General features: G+C 57.9%; 2 protein-coding genes across 5 annotated transcripts in view; both read left to right on the forward strand.

Annotated features, from left to right (window-relative positions):
* Window positions 1-2,240, forward strand: part of RBBP6 (RB binding protein 6, ubiquitin ligase) — a 28,182-nt gene extending 25,942 nt beyond the window's left edge. For all 4 annotated transcript variants that reach the window (XM_064726349.1, XM_064726351.1, XM_064726350.1 and 1 more), the window contains one exon: window positions 228-2,240. In XM_064726349.1, the coding sequence (XP_064582419.1) occupies window positions 228-1,818 (1,591 nt within the window). In that variant the 3' untranslated portion in view covers window positions 1,819-2,240. The remainder of the gene's footprint in view (window positions 1-227) is intronic.
* Window positions 2,241-3,247: 1,007 nt separating this feature from the next.
* Window positions 3,248-19,434, forward strand: part of TNRC6A (trinucleotide repeat containing adaptor 6A) — a 69,492-nt gene continuing 53,305 nt past the window's right edge. Inside the window, exon 1 of the mRNA XM_064725774.1 lies at window positions 3,248-3,382. The gene's annotated coding sequence lies outside the window, so the exon portion shown is untranslated. The remainder of the gene's footprint in view (window positions 3,383-19,434) is intronic.

Raw genomic sequence — 19,434 nt, forward strand, 5'->3', positions numbered from 1 at the left:
AATCTTGTGTCTTTCTTAATTAAATGTATAGTAGCAAGATACTAAATTAATTGATTGCTCATAATCTCAGCCAGTGGACTCAGCCTTTCTCTTGTCTGTTCCCTTAATTGAACATCCTTAAGGAAAATGCTGAGAATTTAGAATTGAAACACAAGCCAGTTTATAAAATGTTCCCAGAGCTGGCTGTGTGTGCATCCCATTACTAATGTCCGTGTTTTTCCTCCCAGCACGAGTTCCACTGGGGGAAGCCCTGTCAGGAAGCCTGAGGAGAAGCCAGACACCAAACGAACTGTCATTAAGACCCTGGAGGAGTATAACAACGACATAACAGCCCCTGCTGAGGATGTCATTATCATGATCCAGGTCCCTCAGTCCAAGTGGGATAAAGATGACTTTGAGTCTGAAGAGGAAGACATCAAATCCACCACCCAGGTGCCCCCAACTGTAGGAAAACCAACCAGTGTTATCAAACCTGTGAGTGCAAAGGCACCAAACCCCCTCAAACACACTGAAAAGGAGACAGAGCCTCTGGAGAAAATACAGAAGGCTGCAAAAGAGACAAGTTATGAGAGCACCCAACACGATGCCAAGAGTTCAAAAAGTTCCTTGTCAAGTGAAAAAGGTAAAACCAAAGACCGGGATCATTCTTTGTCAGACAAGGACAGTTCTGAGAAGAGGAAGAGCAGTGTTCAGCCAGAAAAAGAGCACTCAGAACGCACAGTTGAACAAGGAAATGGAAAAACTGTATCTCAGTCTTCTAAAGATGGCAGATCTTCAGAGAAGCATGACAGTGGCCGTGGCTCCGCTGCGAAGGACTTCACTCCCAACCGGGACAAGAAGTCTGACCACGATGGCAGCAGGGAGCATTCGAGTTCCAAGCGCAGAGATGAGAAGAGTGAATCAACGCGGAGGAAAGACTCCCCATCCCGGATCAGAGACTCCACAGCAGTGCAGAAGAGCAAACCCAGAGAGGAGCGTGCGGAGCCGCCCAAGAAGGGCCCTGCGGAGGCCAAGCGGAGCAGCTACAGCCCCCCGCGGGAGCGCAAGCCCGCCGAGCACAAAGCCGTGCACGAGCCCAAGCGCCCCGCTGAGGAACACAAACCGCCGGACAAAAACCCGGGCAAGGAGAAGGAGAAAGAGAAGGAAAAAGAGAAGCATGTCCCAGAAGTCAAGAGCAATAAGGAGAAAGAGCCAGGTGGGAATAAGCCACCGGTGAAACAGGGCTCGCCAGAAGTTAAAGTGGAGAAGGAGAACGTGGCGGGTCAGAGCGACAAAGGCGCGGCGAAGCCCAAGCCGCCGGCGAGCAGCGCCGCGCGCCTCTCGTCCGACCTCACCCGCGAGACCGACGAGGCCGCCTTCGTGCCAGACTACAACGAGAGCGACAGCGAGAGCAACGTGTCTGCAAAGGACGAGGAGGCTGCGGGGAAAACGCCCAAAGAGGCAAAGGAAAAGGCTGTGGATAAAGCAAAGGAGGAGGCGGCGGCCCCGGCTCCCGCCGAGCAGCCAGAGGTGGGCAGGAGCCAGAGCCAGAGCAGCCCCAGCGTCAGCCGCAGCCGCAGCCACAGCCCCTCCGAGAGCCAGACACGCAGCCACAGCAGCAGCGCCAGCTCAGGGGAGAGTCAGGACAGCAAGAAAAAGAAAAAGAAGAAAGAGAAGAAGAAGCACAAGAAGCACAAGAAACATAAGAAGCATAAGAAACACATGGGAAATGAAACAGAATTGGAAAAGAGCCAAAAACACAAACACAAGAAGAAAAAATCGAAGAAGAGCAAAGATAAAGAGAAAGACGACCAAAAAGTGAAATCTGTCACGACATAAACCGACAGATAGTGAAAAAATGACTTAATTACTAAGTCATCTGTATGATCTTTGTTAAAATGTAAACGACTTCAAGCGTTGTAAATAATGACATGAAAGACCCTGTGCTGCACTTAAAATATTGCTGCTTGATTATTTGATTTTTACATCAGAGCTTTATAAAAGTGAACATTTTGTACAGAATTGTGAGTTGTGACCATGTAACATGAAAGGTTTTGCTGGGGCATCTTCTTTTTAACCACCGTTAATTATTTTGGGTGGAGTTTACTGTACTGTGAAGATTTTCACATTCGGGTTTTTTTTAATTGCCTGGCAGAAGCAGCTGGTACCAGTTACCAAATACCAGCGGATAAAATGCAGAATACATTACAGCCCTGTTATGTCACTTTTTGATTACAATAAAAAAAGTTTTCAATAAATGACCCAATGTGAGATTTGCAGTGGGAGTTGCACATGAGCAGGGAGCATCCCAAGCCTTCCCATTCCTGGAAGTGTCCAAGGCCAGGTTGATCCTGGCTTGGAGCAGCCTGGTGTAATGGAAGTTGTCCCTGCCTGTGGCAGAGAGGTGGAACTGGGTGGGCTTTATTGTCCCTCAACCCAAACCATTCCAGGGAAAAAGTTGGGTGGGAACTATTGTGTGGGAAAAACAACTTACAGGGTGGTTTAATTTTGGGAAAACTGGCAGGACGTTCCCTGGTGGAGGGTGAGGAGGTGCTGGGGATGGTGTGTGCTGCTCTGTGTGCCAAGGAGTAGGGGTTTGTAGGGTAGAAAATGGGATGGCCCCAAAGCTGCAGCCCCTCTCAGTGCTGGCACTGGCTGCTTCAGGTAAGGTCACACACGAAGCTGCCACGTGGCTGCTTTGTCCTGGTTTGTTTGCAGAGCTGTTGTCCATTGGGGTTGGAGCTCTGTGGTCATTGAGGTCCCTTCCAGCCAAAACCAGTCCAGAATCTGGCAGCACACATTTGCACACAGGGTTAAACTCGCTGTAATTTGCACTTTCTCTCCCGATGCTGCTCACCAGGTGTTGATGTTTTAAACAGAACTGTTAGGTCGGTGTTAGACACGGCGGTGACCCCTCAGTGATGTGTGGGGCTCCGAAGGGGCAGGACAGGGAGCCTGAGCAGCGCGGGTGCCCCTGGGGACAGCCCGTGGTGAGTGGTGCCACCTGGCACGGCCGAGTCGGTGCGCACGGCGATGGAGCAGCGCCCGCTGGGCCGTGCCCGGCTCCCCTGGGCGGCGGCGGGAGGGCTCTGCAGGAGCAGGAGGATGAGGATGAGGATGAGGATGAGGATGGGGAGGAAGGAGCCGTGCCGAGCCCGGCAGAGCCGGCCGGGCTGCCCCGCTGCCGGGCTGACGTCAGGCGGGCACGGGGGGACAGCGCCGCTGCCGAGCCCTGACCCGCTTTCCTTCCCTCCGCTCGCCGCTTCCCGGCTCGGATCCAGCGCGCTCCGCGCCACGCTGTGCACAGCCCGCCCCGCCGGGCCCCCACACCGCCTCTCCTCCTGCTCCTCGTCCTGCGTGGAAATGCCCCCGCGAGCTCTGCCAGCGCCCGTGCCTTTGAGAGGTAAATGAGAGTTCAGTAATTAGCCATGGGGCATTGAGGGGCGAAATTCCTCGGGTTTCTTTTCCATAGCTCCGCTATGGCTGTCGCGCCTCCCGGGCCGGGCACCCTCCGCCCCATCACCCTCCGAGGGGCCGGGGCAGGACGAGGCTTCGCCGGCGTTTGTGCATCCAGTCCGTGTGTTTGTGTGTCTGTGTGCACACGCCGGGGCTGCTGTCACCCTTTTGTGAGCGAAATGGCTGTTTGGTAGCAGCGAGCGAGGGCTCCTTGCCAAGCTGCCTAATTAAGACTAAGCATATGCAGATTCGCCTTGTTTTCAGCTAATGACAGCTGCAAACAGTTATTTGTCGGGCTCGCTGGCGCTGGGTTGGTGACACGAGGCCAGCGACGCCCGAGTGATGTGGCCGTGCCCAGCAGCAGCCCCACGGGCGAGGGTGTGAGGGGCACCGGCCTGCGGGCGCTGCTGGGGCCAGCCCGTGCCCTCGGTGCCCCCCGAGGGACCAGCGGGTCAGCCCTGCCTCGGCAGCCTTGGCATCGCCCCCAGCTCCTTCAGCTGGGAGCTGCCAGAGAGGGATGTTTTGCTTCGCTTTGTTTTGCTTTGTTTGGTTTTGAGCGTTGCCAGCAGCACAGACATATCATGATGTTTCACAGGAAAACATAAATATGTGTGCAAACGTGGGTGACATTTGTGGTTCCCCAGCCAGCGGCCTTCAGCAATGCTCTGCCAGCCGAGAACCGAAGCAGAGACCGAGGTGGGAACTCCTTCCCCGCAGCCCTGCCCCGAGGACAGCTGGCAGCTCTCCAGAATGCCGGGCTTCCTAAGGATGCTCTCAGAAAGAGAGAGTTTTCATTGGGTTTGTCACTGCTGTGATGGTGCTGATGGAAGGACAGAGCCTGGCCCAGCACGGGAGGCCTGAGCTCGTGGAACACTCCCCGCTGCTCTAAGGATGCAGGGAAATGAGGACAAGGGGGAGAAGTCACCCTGGAGATATAATTGAGTCCTGTGTGACGCACATCCTGCTGGTGAGCTGTGCCTCGGGGCTGGGGTGCTCTCTGTGTCCCTGTCCCCACAGCCTGCCAGGAGAGGATGTGCTCAGGTCTGGAATAGAGGATTTGGGGATCCCAGTACATCTATTCCAGCTGTTTCTAACCCAGGGCACAGGGCAGGGGTGGGGACAAGGCCAGCTCTGCTCTGCCCCATGGGCATGGGACGGCCCAAAAGCTGAGAGCCAGGGCTGGGCTGTGGCCCTGGCCCTGTTTGTCTGTCGTGTGTGTCCTTGACCCTGAGGACCAGGAGCAAGCTGCGCTGGGAATCTGAGCTGGGCTGACACCAGCAGCCCGAGGTGGGGAGGATGCAGAGGCACCCCCATCCCATCCCATCCCATCCCATCCCATCCCATCCCATCCCATCCCATCCCATCCCATCCTCTCCTCTCCCATTATCCCATCCCATCCCATGGATCTCATCCCATCCCATCCCATCCCAGACAGTTTGGGAGAGCTGGGGGTGTTCAGCCTGTGGCACTGTGTTAGGTGATGGAGTGTCATCACAAGCCCCCAGCCAGGTAACAATTAACATTGACTCCATGATTCTCAGAAGGTTGATCGATCAATCTCTTTATTATACTATACTTATTAAAAACCCACTGCTTTTATAGACAGTTGTGATACAGGTGGACCTAATTGGTCCTCCAATTAAAACACCGTCACCATTGGCTAATTAAGAAACCACCCTTCGGTAAACAGATCTCCATAACACATTCCACATGTTCACAACAACCGGTGCAGCAAGTGAATATAAGAATTGTTTCTCATGCTTTTCTCTGATCTCACAGCCCTCCCCGGGACAATGCCTGGGAAAGTTGTGCTGCTCTCTGTGGCCAGAGAGCTGCTGCCACACTGGAGCAGCCTTTCCTGGGAAGAAGGGGCTTAGGATGGGCTCAGGGCTCTCCCCCTGCCCTGCAGGGCCTGAGGGTCCCACCAGGACAGAGACACCCCTGGGACACGCTGCCCTTCCAGCATGTGGGGGTGGTCTCTGCACCAGCAGCAACTTTTCCATCACTTGGTTTCCTTATTTGGTGTTTCTTTAATAATTAGTGGCAGATTTTGTACTTATGTCTGCAATTATCTGGATGCCTCTGGGACATGTTCTGCTGGATAATTGAATCTCCTGGTCTGTGACTGCAGGGGTGGCTGGGGAGAGAAGGCTGGAGCCCAGGAATGCTGTGATGCCTGTTGATGTCATGTTAAGATAAAATGAGCTTTTTAATTTAAAAAAAAATATTATCGGAAACAAAGCATTTGGGCACTCGGCCCGGCTGGCACTGCAGAGCCGGCCCACGGGCACCCAGAGCTGCAGGCTGCCTCATCCCGGTGGTTTTCCTGCCCTTTTGGCTCTCCAGAGCACGATGCTGCTGGCGCTGACACTGCCTCCCGAACCAACCCAGGGCCGCACCGCGGGGTGAGGCACCAGCCCTGGCACCCCGTGCCCAGGGAGGGGCTGGCACGGCCACCCCAGCCCCATCACCCCCGTGCCAGGGCTGCGGTGCCAGGAGGTGCCCAGCGGTGACCCCGGGCACGGGCTGCGGATGGAACGCGAGATGGAGACTGGCTCGGTGTTTCCTCTCTGTCCCCTTGTCCCGCCTGTGCCCGCTGCGGTGCTCGCTGCTCGCCGGGAGCTGCAGGCAGCGTGTCCCGTGTGCCGGGAATGCCGATGAGGAGCGGCCCAGCCCGCAGCGAGCAGCGCAGCGAATGCAGAGCAGCGCGGGGAGCGGGGCTGGAGCTGCTGCCCAATTAGCTGAACTAATTGGGAGTGAGGAGGGAGGGCTGGCTGGCAGGCACCCCCGACCCTCTCCACAGAGCTCTGATCCTGCCGTGCTGCTGGATTTCCAGAGGGAAGAGGTTCCTCTGTGTTTCCCTGATCTGTCCGTCAGTGTGCAGCAGAGCTGGGGTGGAATTACCGCCGGTGGATGCGCAGTGGGGCCGGGGCAGGTTTGTCACCCTGTCCTGGTGCCAGTGTCACATCCCCGTGCCCTGCCTGCCCCCGGGACGTTGTGACAATCCTCCTGTGGCCGGTCCCACCCAGGGAAGGTCGGTCAGGGGGCAAGGGGGGAGATACTTGTTGGTGGAATTGCAGAAATGCACATGCCTGGCTATTTTCTGCTTGAAATTAAGAAATAACGTAAAATTTGCTCCTGATAAGGCAGGAACGAGCCTTTGGAAGTATCCTCAGCTGTTTCTGGCTGGGAAAACAAGACGTACATAGACATTTTTAAATATAAGTGTGTGAATATAGATGTACCAGGGTTCTATAGGGGCGGCAGGGTGGGCTCCAGCCCGGTGCCTTGTCCGGCCGTGGGATGGGCGGGTGCTCACTGAGTCCCTCCCGACCTGCTGTGACAGATTCCAGCTTGATTGAGGCACAAACACCGCCCCACAAGAGCGGTGTGGATTTGGTTATTAACAAAGGACGGATTCAGACGGGGCTGGCGCCGCTCCAAGCGCGGGAGCTGCTGAGGAGCGTGGAGGGTGTATTAAATATTCATCAAAATCTTGGCACTTCATTCCCGTCTCTTGCTCTCCTGCCCCCTCCCCTCGAAATTATTTGGTCCTAAATGTTAGAAGCCTGATTCGAACATTAATCATTTCATTAACCCCTTTATAAATTAGGTTTTTACAGCTAAGATTTTAGGGCCGTGGCAAAATGGGTCGTGGTGTCACCTCATCGGGTTCGCTCCTCACGTGAGCCCTGACCCCAGCACGTGATGGTGCCACCGGTGCTGCGGCAGCCTGTCACCCTAAATGGGACGTGAGCACAAAAAAGAAATTAAACACGAAACTCCGGGCAGGTTTGTGTCCTGCCGTCCCCTGCCCGCGCTGCCCTCGGCGCCAGCGCGGCTCCCATCCGGTGAGTGAGCCCGCCGATCCTGCCAGCAATTAACCGCGGCTGCCGCCTGCCTCATTAGCATCTCATTAGCATCTCATTAGCATGCGGGGCACGCGCGGGCTCCTCGCGGCCCCGGCCGGGCAGGGTCAGGCGTGAGGGCGGGGAGGCCTCTCCGGCCGATGTCCGAGTGTCCGTCCGAGTGTCCGTCCGAGTGTCCTGGTGCTCCAAAGGCCCTCGGGCCGGGGTCGGGGGTTCCGCGGGCTCCGCTGCCCGTGCCGGGCTCGAACCGCGGCGTGTCCCGCCCGGGGGTTTGGGGGTTCCTCTGCCCCCGAGGGCGCTCGGCGGTGATGCCGGGCTGCCATTGGAGCGGCAGCTCCCGCACAATGCAGGGTTTGTTCCAGCGCTCACCCGGTGCCTCGCCGCTCCCCATGATGTCCCCAGCGATGCCCCGCTGATCCCCGCCGGAGCGGGGCCCCCCGCTCTCCCCGGTGGCTGCTCTGGGAGCGGGGCCGGATCCGGATCCGCGGTGCCGGGGCCGGGCAGGGCCCGAGGGAGCCGCTGCCCATCATTAGGATGCAGGTCCATCGCCATCTCCCTGGAGACCATGGGAACTGGATCGCGGCTGGCAGAGGGCAGCTGCGTGCCGGCCGGGGATGAATTACCGCCCTGTGCCGCCTTTGTTGGCGCTGTCAGCAGGGACGGGAGGGAGCGGGGCACAGCGCCCGGGGCACGGCGGGCACTGACCGGCCCCGCACCCGCCGCGGGCTCAGCCGCCGGTAGCGATCTCGTGTTTTCTGTCCTTGAACTAATTATTCGCAAAAGCTCTCTGGGGCTGACACCGATAGGAGCTGCCGATCCCGTGTTTAACCCTCGGAGCGTTCCTGGGCCGCTGCGAGCCCTTTGTGCCGCCGAAGGGAGCCATGTGCTGCAGAGGCGCCTCTGAGGATCCCGCTGGAGCAGCAGAGAAAGGCATTTCTGGTGCTGCTGAACGCGAATGCCATCCATGCCATCCACCGGGGTCCGGCCGGACGCGCGGGGCCGGCTCGGGCAAACCGGGCTCGTGTTTGGAGCCGGGATTTGCCATCTGCGGGAATGAGCTCCGCAGGTTCTTCATTGGCACCGGCGTCCGCCCTGCCCCGCTCTCGCATTCGCTGCCGCTCCCAAATCCGCTCCCGTTTAATTCCATCCGAGGGACGGCGGTGGCGCTGCCGGAGGATGATTTTCCCCGCTGCTCGCACAGATTGTCCCTGCCTGGAGGGCGGCTCTCCCTGGGCTCACCAGCCAGACCCCGCTCTCTCTCCCGCAGCACTTTGCTCACATTCGGGATTTTTATTTGGTTTAATTGGCTCTGTAATAGTTTCATGGCAGGAATTCTGCCCCCGTCAAAACCGGCTCCTGCGAATGCTCCCCTGTGGCAGGAGCGAGGTGGGTATGAGGGAGAGGATGGGCTGGAACCCCCGGCCCCAGCTCGGCATCCCCGCCTGCTGTGCAGCCCCGTGGGGCAGCGCCAGCCCTGGGGTCTCACCCGCAGCCCCGGGCACAGCTCCTGGCAAGCACCAGCCGTGCTGAGGGACCCCTCCATCCACTGCAGCAGCTCCTCAAGCCACAAAGCCAGAGCCACCCCAGGTGGGGAGATCTCTCCTCTCCTCTCCTCTCCTCTCTCCCTGCCAGCGCTGGGCCCAGCCCTGCCGCCTTGTGCTCTGCTCCCGCTGCTCCCTGCGGATCACGAGCTCCAGGGCTGCCCTCGGGTGCTTCTCCTGCAGCCCCTCTTGCTGCTTCCAGCGCAGTTCATGTGCTGATCTCTCCTAAGGGACTGGGACCCGCAGAGCTGGGGAGATTCCTGATGCAAAGAGAGGGGGCAGCGACCCTCCAGCAGCCACCCCCAGGGACCCTCCACCAGGACCTCCCTCCAGCACCAGGGACCTTCCACCAGCTCTCCTTGGACTGTGGTTTTCTGTCTACTCATCCCTCCTTGGACTGTGCTTTTCTGTCTGCCCAGCTCTCCTCGGACTGTGGTTTTCTGTCTGCTCATCTCTCCTCGGACTGCGGTTTTATTCCTTCTGCTTCTCTCACCCAAACGGGCAGGGCTGGGGCTCCCCCCTCAGCCAGGGCACAGCTGAGCCCAGACACCCTCTCCAGGCCACTCCAAAGAGTCTCTGGGATCCTCAGCACACAATCTCCCTTTTTGATTTAATAAGTATCTGCAAATGTCATAAAAGACGTGATAATAAAATATCAGATGCGGGGAAATGAGTAGCCAAAGGCATTGGAAACAGGGACAAGAGTGAACGCAGTAGATTAAGACACTAATTCCCATTCCTTGTATGCTCTCCATCTTGCCTGTGTTTTGCAGACAGGAATGAGTGTCCCCACCTCCCGGGAGCGCTGTCTGCCTCTCCCTGCCCGATTGTCACCACGGATTGTCACCACGGATTGTCACCGCGGTGCCCGCAGCCCTCACAGCCCGTTTGTCCCCCAGATCCGATGCTTTGTCCCTTTCAGGGAGAGGCTGCGCGGCCTCATCCCCACTCCCACGGCCAGCCCTGCTTCAAGGGCAGGTCAGATTCCAACGGTGATGGCTAAATTTGATTTTTACTGCTCTAAGGTATTTCTGCAAACTAAAGACCCAAATCGTGCCTTTGTTTGGACCACGCAACGAAGCAACAGCAGGAGAAACAGAACCTGAAGGGAAAATTATCTCAGGGATTTGGAGCAGCTGGCAGGTCCTGCTGTAACTCTGACACAGCGAGAGCTGGGCGTGGGGATTGCTTCCAAATGCAGCTTTGGAGCAAATCAACTGCCAGGAAATTTCCGAGCCCAACACAAGCTGTGAAGGCGGGAGCAGGACCAGCAGCAAGGTGATGGATGTGTTAATGTTTTAACAGCCCAACCAGCCCATAAATAATTTGCTGGGTTCTGGAGAAACTGACCTGGTCACGATGGCAATAAAGGGCTGTCCCCTGGGCTCTGCTCCAGAGGTCCACAACCCTCCCATGGAAAGGCTTAAGTGGCTTTTAACAATGTCTATTTTATATTGTCAGTGCCCAGGGCTGCACCAGGGCCGCTGTCTGTGCAAACACCAGCGCTCCAGCTCAGGGATGTTGCAGCTAAAAGGGCCAGAAATGATCAGAGGGTGTGGCAGGCACGGCTGAGCTCTGTGCTTGCCCTGTGGGGAGCAGGGGCACCCCTGGGCTCTGTTTGCTTGGTGGGGAGCAGATGGAGCCCAGGCTGCATGCTACTGGATTCATGGGTGTTCTGGCTATTCTGCCTCTGCACTGTGTCCCTCTGGTGTACTGGCTATTCTGCTCAGGTTTTGGGTGCTCCTGGGGCATACTGGGTGTTCCTGTCATTTACTCTTATTCCTCTCCTGTCCTGGACATCCTCACCCTGCGCTGTGCCACTCTCCAGGGCTGGCACTGGGAGCAGGGCAGGGCTGCTGTGCTCTTTGGGCTCCTGGGCCCTGCCATTGTGTGCCAGGCTGGTCGTGGCCTCTGCAGCTCTTCCCACAGCCACGGTGGGACGCTTTTGGATGCTCTCTGTGGGCACAGCTGAGCCTGGCCCGACCCCGCCGGGGCTCCCTGCCGTGGCACAGCCTCAGCACAGCTCCTTCCTTCCCCCGAGCATCCCCTCTCCCGCCGGGCCCTGCACTCACTGCCTCGTCCCGGCCGCCAGAGGCAAGGGTGGCTGCCGGGAAAAGGAAATTCTACATCCTTGCCCCTGTTTTTGCAAATTAGTGTAACTGTCAACTGCAGAATAAATGACACCTAATTACTGTTGGGGGGAGTTCAGGCAGGAGGGCTCGGCTGGGAGGGGATCACAGGGAAGCTCCAGCGCTGATGGAAAATGAGCAAGATGCCGGCTGTAAGGAACCATAATTACAGAGGACTGACACACTGTGAGCTGTTTATGGTAATGAAGTGGTGCATCAAATCAAATTAACCTTAGTTATTTAGCACAGAATGCACCGAGGACTTGGCTCAGTAGACGCTAAATCCAAATCCGGAGCCGTGCCCGAGCCGAGGAAGCGGCTCCGGCGTCGCTTTGATTTAGGATCCGTTCGGAGAGCGGCCGCAGCGGCGGGCCGGCGATGGCGAGGGCGATGTCGGGCGGAGCGGCGGCGCGGGGAGCCGGGGGCCGCCGGGGGCCGAGCCCCGCACCGAGCCCCGCACCGAGCGGCACCGCGGAGCCCCGCACCGCGCTGCGCCCGTCGCCGGAGCGGAGCCGCGGCCAGGTCAGTGCGGGCCCGGGGCGGGGGAGCGGCAGGGGGGTCCCTCGGTGCGGCGGGTCCGGCCCCGGGCTGTGCCCGCTCAGAGCCCCGGGCTGTGCCCGCTCACGGCCCCGGGCTGTGCCCGCTCACGGCCCCGGGATGTGCCCGCTCACGGCCCCGGGCAGTTCCCTTTCCCGGCCCCGGGCAGAGGTGCGGGCTCTGCGCTGCCGCCGCTCTCATTGCTCCTCTCTCCTCCCCACCAAGGCTGCGGCGCGCAGGAGGAGCGCTCCCGCCGGGATCCCTTGGCGCTGACGGGTGAGTAACCTTCCCAATTAACCCAAAGGCTCTGGGAAAGATTGATGCGCTTTCGGAACAAGGGTCCCTCTGTGCGCCGGGCTGCCGCCGCGTTCCGTGCGCTGGAGGGAGAATCGCCGTGCCGCCGGGGATGCCGGGGTGCCGTGCCCCGGGATGGCCGTGCGGGCGATGCCGTACCCGGGGATGCCGTGCGGGCGATGGGACCGGCGGGTCCTGCCCGGGGCGCCCTGCGAGCGGCAGGAGGGCGAAGGCAGCTCCGGGCAGCGGTTCTGTGCATGGTGTCCCTGCGCTGTTTGTGTCAGCGGCGTTTCTCTGGACACGGGGCTGGCAGGAGGGGCGCGGCGGGCTCGGGTCGGGGGTCCCGGGCTCCGGGGCCGCTCAGGTGCGGGCAGGGCCGGGCTGGCTCTGCCAGGCACGGATGGGTGGTGCTGGCACCGAGCAGAGCAGGCGAGCCCGGCACGGAGCGCCTGGGGAGCTGCCAGCTGCTGGCACGGCCCAACAGGTGGTTTTGAATTGGTTTGGATTAGGAAATGTTTATTCAGTGCCCTGCGCGCCGGCGGGGGCCTCTGGGGAGCCGAGTCGCTCCTCGGGGAGAGGATTCCTGTGCAGGATTTCCCACTTGTTGGAACAACACCAACTGCATCTCCAGCCGAAGCTTTCCTCTGTGTATTTCACGGAGTTTGATGATTTTGGAGCACCTGCCGTCAGGTCTGTCCTGAATTAAATTCTTTCCAGGAACCTGGTGCTCCCCTCCCAGGATGCCAGACCTTACCCCACAGCATTTACGGCGCTGAACTGCCCTGAGGCTCCTCCCAGCCCCTCATCCTCAGCCCTGAGCACAGATGAGCCCCCCAGGTGTCATCCCAGCAATTCCTCCCCCAGCACAGGCTCTGGGTCCTGCTCCATGGTGGAGGCATTGGATTTTGTGGTTATGAGTTCATTTCCATCAATATGAAAATGCTGTGTGAGTCCAGAGAGTTAATCACTACTGTGGGGGAATAAAGAGCAGAGATTTCCTCTAATCCCCTTTAAATGGCCTCCAAATGAGGACTCAACAAAGATGACTAATGACAGACATGATTAAACTAATTCAGTAGGTGAAGCTTCAATGGAAGCCCCAAAGCCCAGGTACAGCCTTGGGGCCCGGCTCCTCCAGCTCACTCACAGCCTCTTGGTCCTCTCAGCTGAGGAAAACAAACTCGTTAGTTTTGGTTTGTTCTGTTTTGTTTTGACCAGAGGATTCCCTTTCTCCATTGAAAATATTTTTGTCTCTTTCAGCAAACCTTTTCCTTGCTGCTGCCAAGCACCATCTCCCTAATGGGATGCTAAATCCAGTTTCAGTTAATAACCAGCTGCATCCTCATCCCTCACCTGATCTGCCCCTCAAAGGGTTCCCATTGAACACACATCAGTCTCTCAGCAGCCGACAATAGCAATGAAGGAGAAAGTCACTGGAATTTCTCTGGGGATCTCTGGAATGTCTGGGGACCTTTGTGAAGGTGTCTGGGGACCTCTCTGAAGAAGGTTCCTTTCCAAGCCCATAACATACCAAACCTCTGCAGAGAAAAGGGCAAAATTGGGAGTCCCATCCCCACAGCATTGGGAGTGATTAATGGGGCACCCCTGCAGTCCATCTTGCTTTTGTTTAATTATCTTTTTTGTATCTCTCGTGCCTCCCCAGACCCCAGCATGCAGGGATGGTTTGATGGATTATTTATGATACCCAGGTCAACACGTCCAAGTGTTGCTGCCTCATGATTTGCTGCTCTGCAGAGGCCAATAGAGATGCCTTGTGTTATTAATTATGCCAATACATTTTCCTGAGCAGTGTGATTAATTGGGCTGTGCAGGCAGGGCCGTGGGCCTGTGCTGAGGCTGTTTGTTCTCAGGTGGAGGTGGCTGGAAGGGGGAGCAGGCAGCAAAATCTGCACTTGGTGTCAGTCCTTCTCCTCAGAGCATTCGGGGGAGATACAATTTCTGACATTGCATTTTGCATGCCAGGGAGCCACGGGGCTGCAGGGAGTGCCTCTGGCTGGGCAGCTGCTCCAGGGGCATGGGCAGTGCCAGAGGGACCACAGGATGGCACCCAGCCCCTCGTGTTTGGCACTGCAGGGGTGGATCACACTTACAGTGCAGAGACTGATCTGTTCTCACTGAACTTCTGAAAGTGGATCCACAAAGTTGTTCCTGTAACCCATCCCATTTTCTCCTGCAAGCTCAGAGTGCAGAGTCTGTGCTGCGCTGAGCAGCCAGGGTACAGCACCCACAGGGGCACAGGAGGGCTGGGCCCATCCCAGGTGGGATCCTGGTAACTACTGCCAGTCTGCAGGGTGGAGACAGAGCACGGTGTGAAAATAGTCATAGAAAACCTTTTTTTTTTTTGGCAGAAGCCTCCTCAGCTTGCCAAGCACATTTCCTGTGTCAGGGCCTCAGCCTCCCTGGCAGCCTGAGCTGTGCCCCCGGTGCCACGGCCAGCAGCAGGGCCTGGGCAGGGTGTGGTGCCCAGCATCCCCTGAGCCTGGCACACGTGGTGCTGCCTGCAGAGCCCAGCTGTGCTTGGGGATGGTCCTGTCCCTGTCCCTGCTGCCCCCACTGCAGGGGAGCTGAGCCCTCTCTGTCTTTTGTCTCCAAAAAGGTCACAGAAGAGCCGTCACCCTCTAAGTGCCAAGACGAGTGTCTCACCCTCCGGTGCCAGACGACTGGGAACAGTAAGGCAGCTGCTCACTCTTCCCCATGGTTGCTCTGTGCTTGCATGTGCGCTGGGTTTACTCTGCCTTTTTTGCCCTCCTTGTCATGAGTGTGATTTTGATGGTTTGTGTCTTCCACCCCACTCAGGCCTGGCAGTCACACAAACCCCTGTGCTGGCGGTGGGAGCTGCCCTGTCCTCCCACTGATCTCACAGACCCTGAGCTGCAATTTCCCCATCACCAGGTTATCCCTGGGGCAGGAAGAGCAGAACTAGGGCTGAGGGCAGTCCTGGCTTCCCCAGCATCAGAACCCCCCTGAGTGCATCCAGCAGCCCTTTGGGCTGTCAGAAGCTCCAGCCACAGTCAGAAATCCTTCAGGAAAGGAGCTGCTGCTGCAGGGACTGGGAGCTGTCAGGGATTTATGTGCTCTGGGCAGCAGGAGCTCCCTGTGCCGTACCTGGGGAAGCACCGTGCACACTGTGACCGCTGCCAATTTCACAGCGCTGTGAGCTCGCCCTGCTGAGCTGGGGACATGGAAAATGTCTTTGTTAAGGAAAGTCCCAGGCCCCTGACTGGGAGCTAAATGTTGCTTTAATGTGTGCGGGGAGGGAGCCACGGTGGCTGTACACGGGCTGTGCACGGCTGCGGCACACGGACCCCGGTGTGTGGTACAGGGACATGGCGTGCCCACCTGTGTGTGGTACAGGGACATGGCGTGCCCACCCGTGTGTGGTACAGGGACCCCTATGTGCCCACCTGTGTGCGGTACAGGGACACGGCGTGCCCACCTGTGTGTGGTACAGGGACACGGCGTGCCCACCTGTGTGTGGTACAGGGACACCGTGTGCCCACCTGTGTGTGGTACAGGGACACCGTGTGTGCCCACCTGTGTGCGGTACAGGGACACCGTGTGTGCCCACCCGTGTGTGGTACAGGGACACCGTGTGTGCCCACCCGTGTGCGGTACAGGGACACAGCGTGCCCACCTGTGTGCGGTACAGGGACACCGCGTGCCCACCTGTGTGTGGTACAGGGACACGGTGTGCCCACACATGTGTGGTACAGGGACACTGCGTGCCCACCTGTGTGTGGTACAGGGACCCCTGTGTGCCCACCTGTGTGTGGTACAGGGACCCCTATGCGCCCATCGTGTGCAGTACACAGACACTGTGTGCCCACCCCTGTGCCCACCCGTGTGCGGTACAGGGACCCCCCCTGTGCCCACCCGTGTGCCCACCCGTGTGCAGCGTGGCCCCTGTGGGGCTGTGCCGGCTCTGTGGGCCCCACACTCCCGCAGCCCCAGCACAGCCCGGGAATTCCCTCCCCGGGGCCTCTCCCTCCCGCATTTCCCTCTTTGCTCGGAACCGGCGCAAACCCCGGAGCTGAGCCAAGCCCGAGCCTCCTCCGGCGCACCCAGCCCCACGGCCCCGTTATTATCCCGCGTCCCTGTAATTAGCTGCTTAGGCTCTGATTGCCCCATTGTCCGCTGGATGGGTTTAATCGTTCCTTTCTCCTACAGTGGCAATTTTGTTCCAATTAATTATTTCAGTTTGAACAGCAATAGCTGGTTGGGTTTAGAGGGAAATTAAAAGGGTAGGGAAGGATAATGAGGAGTGAGCTAACTAGGGAGAGGTTGCAGACGGGGCTGCGCGGGTCCCTGCTCCCCCTCCAGCCTCTGGCTGGCTCCCCAGAGCTTTCTGGGGCTGGGAAAGGCTCATGGGAGGGAGCTCAGGGATCTCTCACCCTGCCGGGCTGGCCCAAACACTGCCATAAAACTCTGACACATCACCACACGTCCCTCACTAACACTGGCATCACCCAGCAGCGGAGGAGACGTCCTCAAGGTGATTCTGGACAAGATTGATCTGGATTCCTAAAAATATAAAAACAAATAATTTTAGGGTTAGCCAAGGTTTTGAAGGGAGAGAAAAAAACCATTAATGCCTTTCAAGATTTACAAAAATGCTGCCTGGGAAATTCATGTATAATTCAATGAATTCCAGAACAGTTTGAATATTTAAATTATGTACGGCCAAAGCAATAAAAAATCTGCATTTCCTCACTCTGAGCCCCCCAGACACAGCTCTCCCCAGCGCCCCCTCCCCAAAGGCAGCTCCTGCCTCTGCCCCCCGGAGCTATCGAGCCTCGTGGCTCTGAGGAAATTGAGCTGGACTGGAAAAACACGGCCGAGAGCGGCTGCTGCTCCCTGCCCAGCTGCTGAGCAGCGTTGCCAGGGCGATGGGCACGGCTGGCACCGGCCCTGGGCAGGGAATGGGCACGGCGGGGGCACTGAGCCCTGTGCAGAGACTCGGCAGAGCCCGGAGCCGAGCTGGGCAGGGAGGATGGAGGAGCCGAACTGGGCAGGGAGGATGGAGGAGCCAAGCTGGGCAGGGAGGATGGAGGAGCTGAGATGGGCAGGGAGGATGGAGGAGCCGAGCTGGGCAGGGAGGATGGAGGAGCTGAGCTGGGCAGGGAGGATGGAGGATGGAGCTGGGCAGGGAGGATGGAGGAGCTGAGCAGGGCAGGGAGGATGGAGGATGGAGCTGGGCAGGGAGGATGGAGGATGGAGCTGGGCAGGGAGGATGGAGGATGGAGCTGTGCAGGGAGGATGGAGCAGCCAAGCTGGCCAGGGAGGATGGAGGAGCTGAGATGGGCAGGGAGGATGGAGGAGCTGAGCTGTGCAGGGAGGATGGAGGATGGAGCTGTGCAGGGAGGATGGAGCTGAGCTGTGCAGGGAGGATGGAGGAGCTGAGCTGGGCAGGGAGGATGGAGGATGGAGCTGGGCAGGGAGGATGGAGGAGCTGAGATGGGCAGGGAGGATGGAGCTGAGCTGGGCAGGGAGGATGGAGGAGCTGAGCTGTGCAGGGAGGATGGAGGAGCTGAGCTGGGCAGGGAGGATGGAGGAGCCGAGCCCACAGCACTGACACGGAGGATGGAGGGGTCTCATCCCCTGCTGCCACCCCTCTTGGGGTCTCGGGGGCTGCTCTGCCCTCCCTGCACCTTCCCCCATGGTCGGTGCCATCCCTCAGACCCCCGGGACGTGTCCGTCTCCCCGGGCTGGGCCGTGGCAGCTCCCGCTGCTGGCTGCAGCCAGGGAAAAAGGGAAAGCACCGACAAAGTGCTCCCCTGCCCCTCCCTCCAGCCTCCCTCCAGATGCTGTAAATTTTCATTAGTATGCTGTAATTTAATGATCGGTTCCCAAGAGAAAATTATTCTTCAATTTACCAAAACTTCCCTGTTAATTTAAGCATTATAGTGGGGAGCTGGTGCTGAGCCCATCCTGCTGCCCCTCCCACCAGGCAGGGACAGGTGAGAAGGACAATTCCAACTAAAATCCCTCGGAAATCTCCCATCCAGGACTGCAAACGTGTTCCTGGGAGCATGGAAAGGCATTTCCTCTTAAAACAAGAGTTTATTTTGAACCTGGCAAAGTGCAGTTCACTGCAGGTTGGTGCTGGCAGACTGGGAGAGGCAGAACGTGCTGGGCTGGCTGGGAATGCGCCAGAGGAGCCATCGGTGCCCACCCAGGGGCAGCTGCCACCAAACCCTCGGGCCTTTTAAACCACCAGCGGGCCCTGGAGCATCCTTGGCAGAGCTCCCCACCCCGGGCAAACCCTCCCCAGATGGAGGGATCTCTCCATGGGCGTGGGAGAGGATGAGGAGGATGAGGCCATGGGAGGAGGCCACATTTGAGCTCCCTGGAGCTGATGGAGGTGAGGGCTTGGCCATGGGGCTGCCCAGCACTGCTGCAGCCCCCAAAGGAGACCCCAGCACCCTCCAGCCCCACTGCACCTCCTGACCCCCCAGCCAGCCCTGCCCCAGACCTGGCTAAATTAGAAGGGAAATCTATTTCCTGTTTAAAAACAAAACAAGGGAGCAAAGTCAGTGTTAAATATAGAGATATGATATGTAAATGAATCTGACAACTGAGTGAATAAAAAATGAAGGTTTAAATTATTGAAGGGTGGGAGGAGATGGCGCATGCAAATAGCGTTAATGTGGAAAGAGGCAGTGCTCAGAACGGGGAAAGGAGGTTTTGAAACATAATTATTTCTTTTAAGGAAAGGGCTACACATGAAATAAAAGCCAACAGAGCGGGTGTGTGTTTGTCTCAAAGCCTTTTCTCTCTTGCCTCTCCCTTTATCCTTCTGGCTTTTTTTCCGCCTGCAAAGCAAAGAGAGAAATCAAAGGCTATTGCATTTTTTTTGGGGCTTTAATTAAAATAAGATAAATTAAGTTGTAGTTGCTCACAAGAACAAGTGAGTCCCGGGGATGGCTGATGACAAGCTGCTGCTGAGAGGGCAGGAGCAGGTGCTGGGTAATTGATTGGTGGGGACAGGGCTCTGTGGCAGTCACAGCCCCCTCTGGGATGGGTGGGGACACCCAGGACTCTGCAGGGCTTGGCTCCCATGGAGAAACACCCACCCGAGGGTGCCAGCCTGCCAGGAGGGCTCCAGTGCAGCTCCCTGGGCACGCACTGGGCTGGGCTTTGCTGCTGCTCCTCCCTGCGCTGCAGAGCCCTGGGGCTGGCTGGGGGAGCATTCACAATTCAGTATTGAAAACTCACGGGTGATTTTTATCACCGACAGGGGATTCTGGTGGTCAATCTGCAGGCACAGAAAGTGTCCCCATCACCTTCCTCACAGCTGTATTCCTGCCTCCCTGACCCTCTCCAGAAGTGAGGGCAGGTTATGGGTTCCCTTTCCCTAACTCACAATGTGATGGCTTGGGACGACTTGTTAAAGCTATAGATCTAAATGTCATTTATTAGAACAGTGCCTCCCTGGGGATTCTTACCCTGCATTCATTATTTGTGTGTGCTGACAGCGAGCTCTGCTGTGTCTAATCTGTCTCTCTGGCTGTTTACACAGCCCTCACTGTGGCAGCACCTGAGTGTCTCCCTTGGCTAAAAACGATGCTTTGCTTCCCACTCCCTGTGTGCCCTGCACAGCCACGGGGG

Source organism: Zonotrichia leucophrys, chromosome 14 (assembly GCF_028769735.1).
Source record: "Zonotrichia leucophrys gambelii isolate GWCS_2022_RI chromosome 14, RI_Zleu_2.0, whole genome shotgun sequence".
NCBI lineage: Eukaryota > Metazoa > Chordata > Aves > Passeriformes > Passerellidae > Zonotrichia > Zonotrichia leucophrys.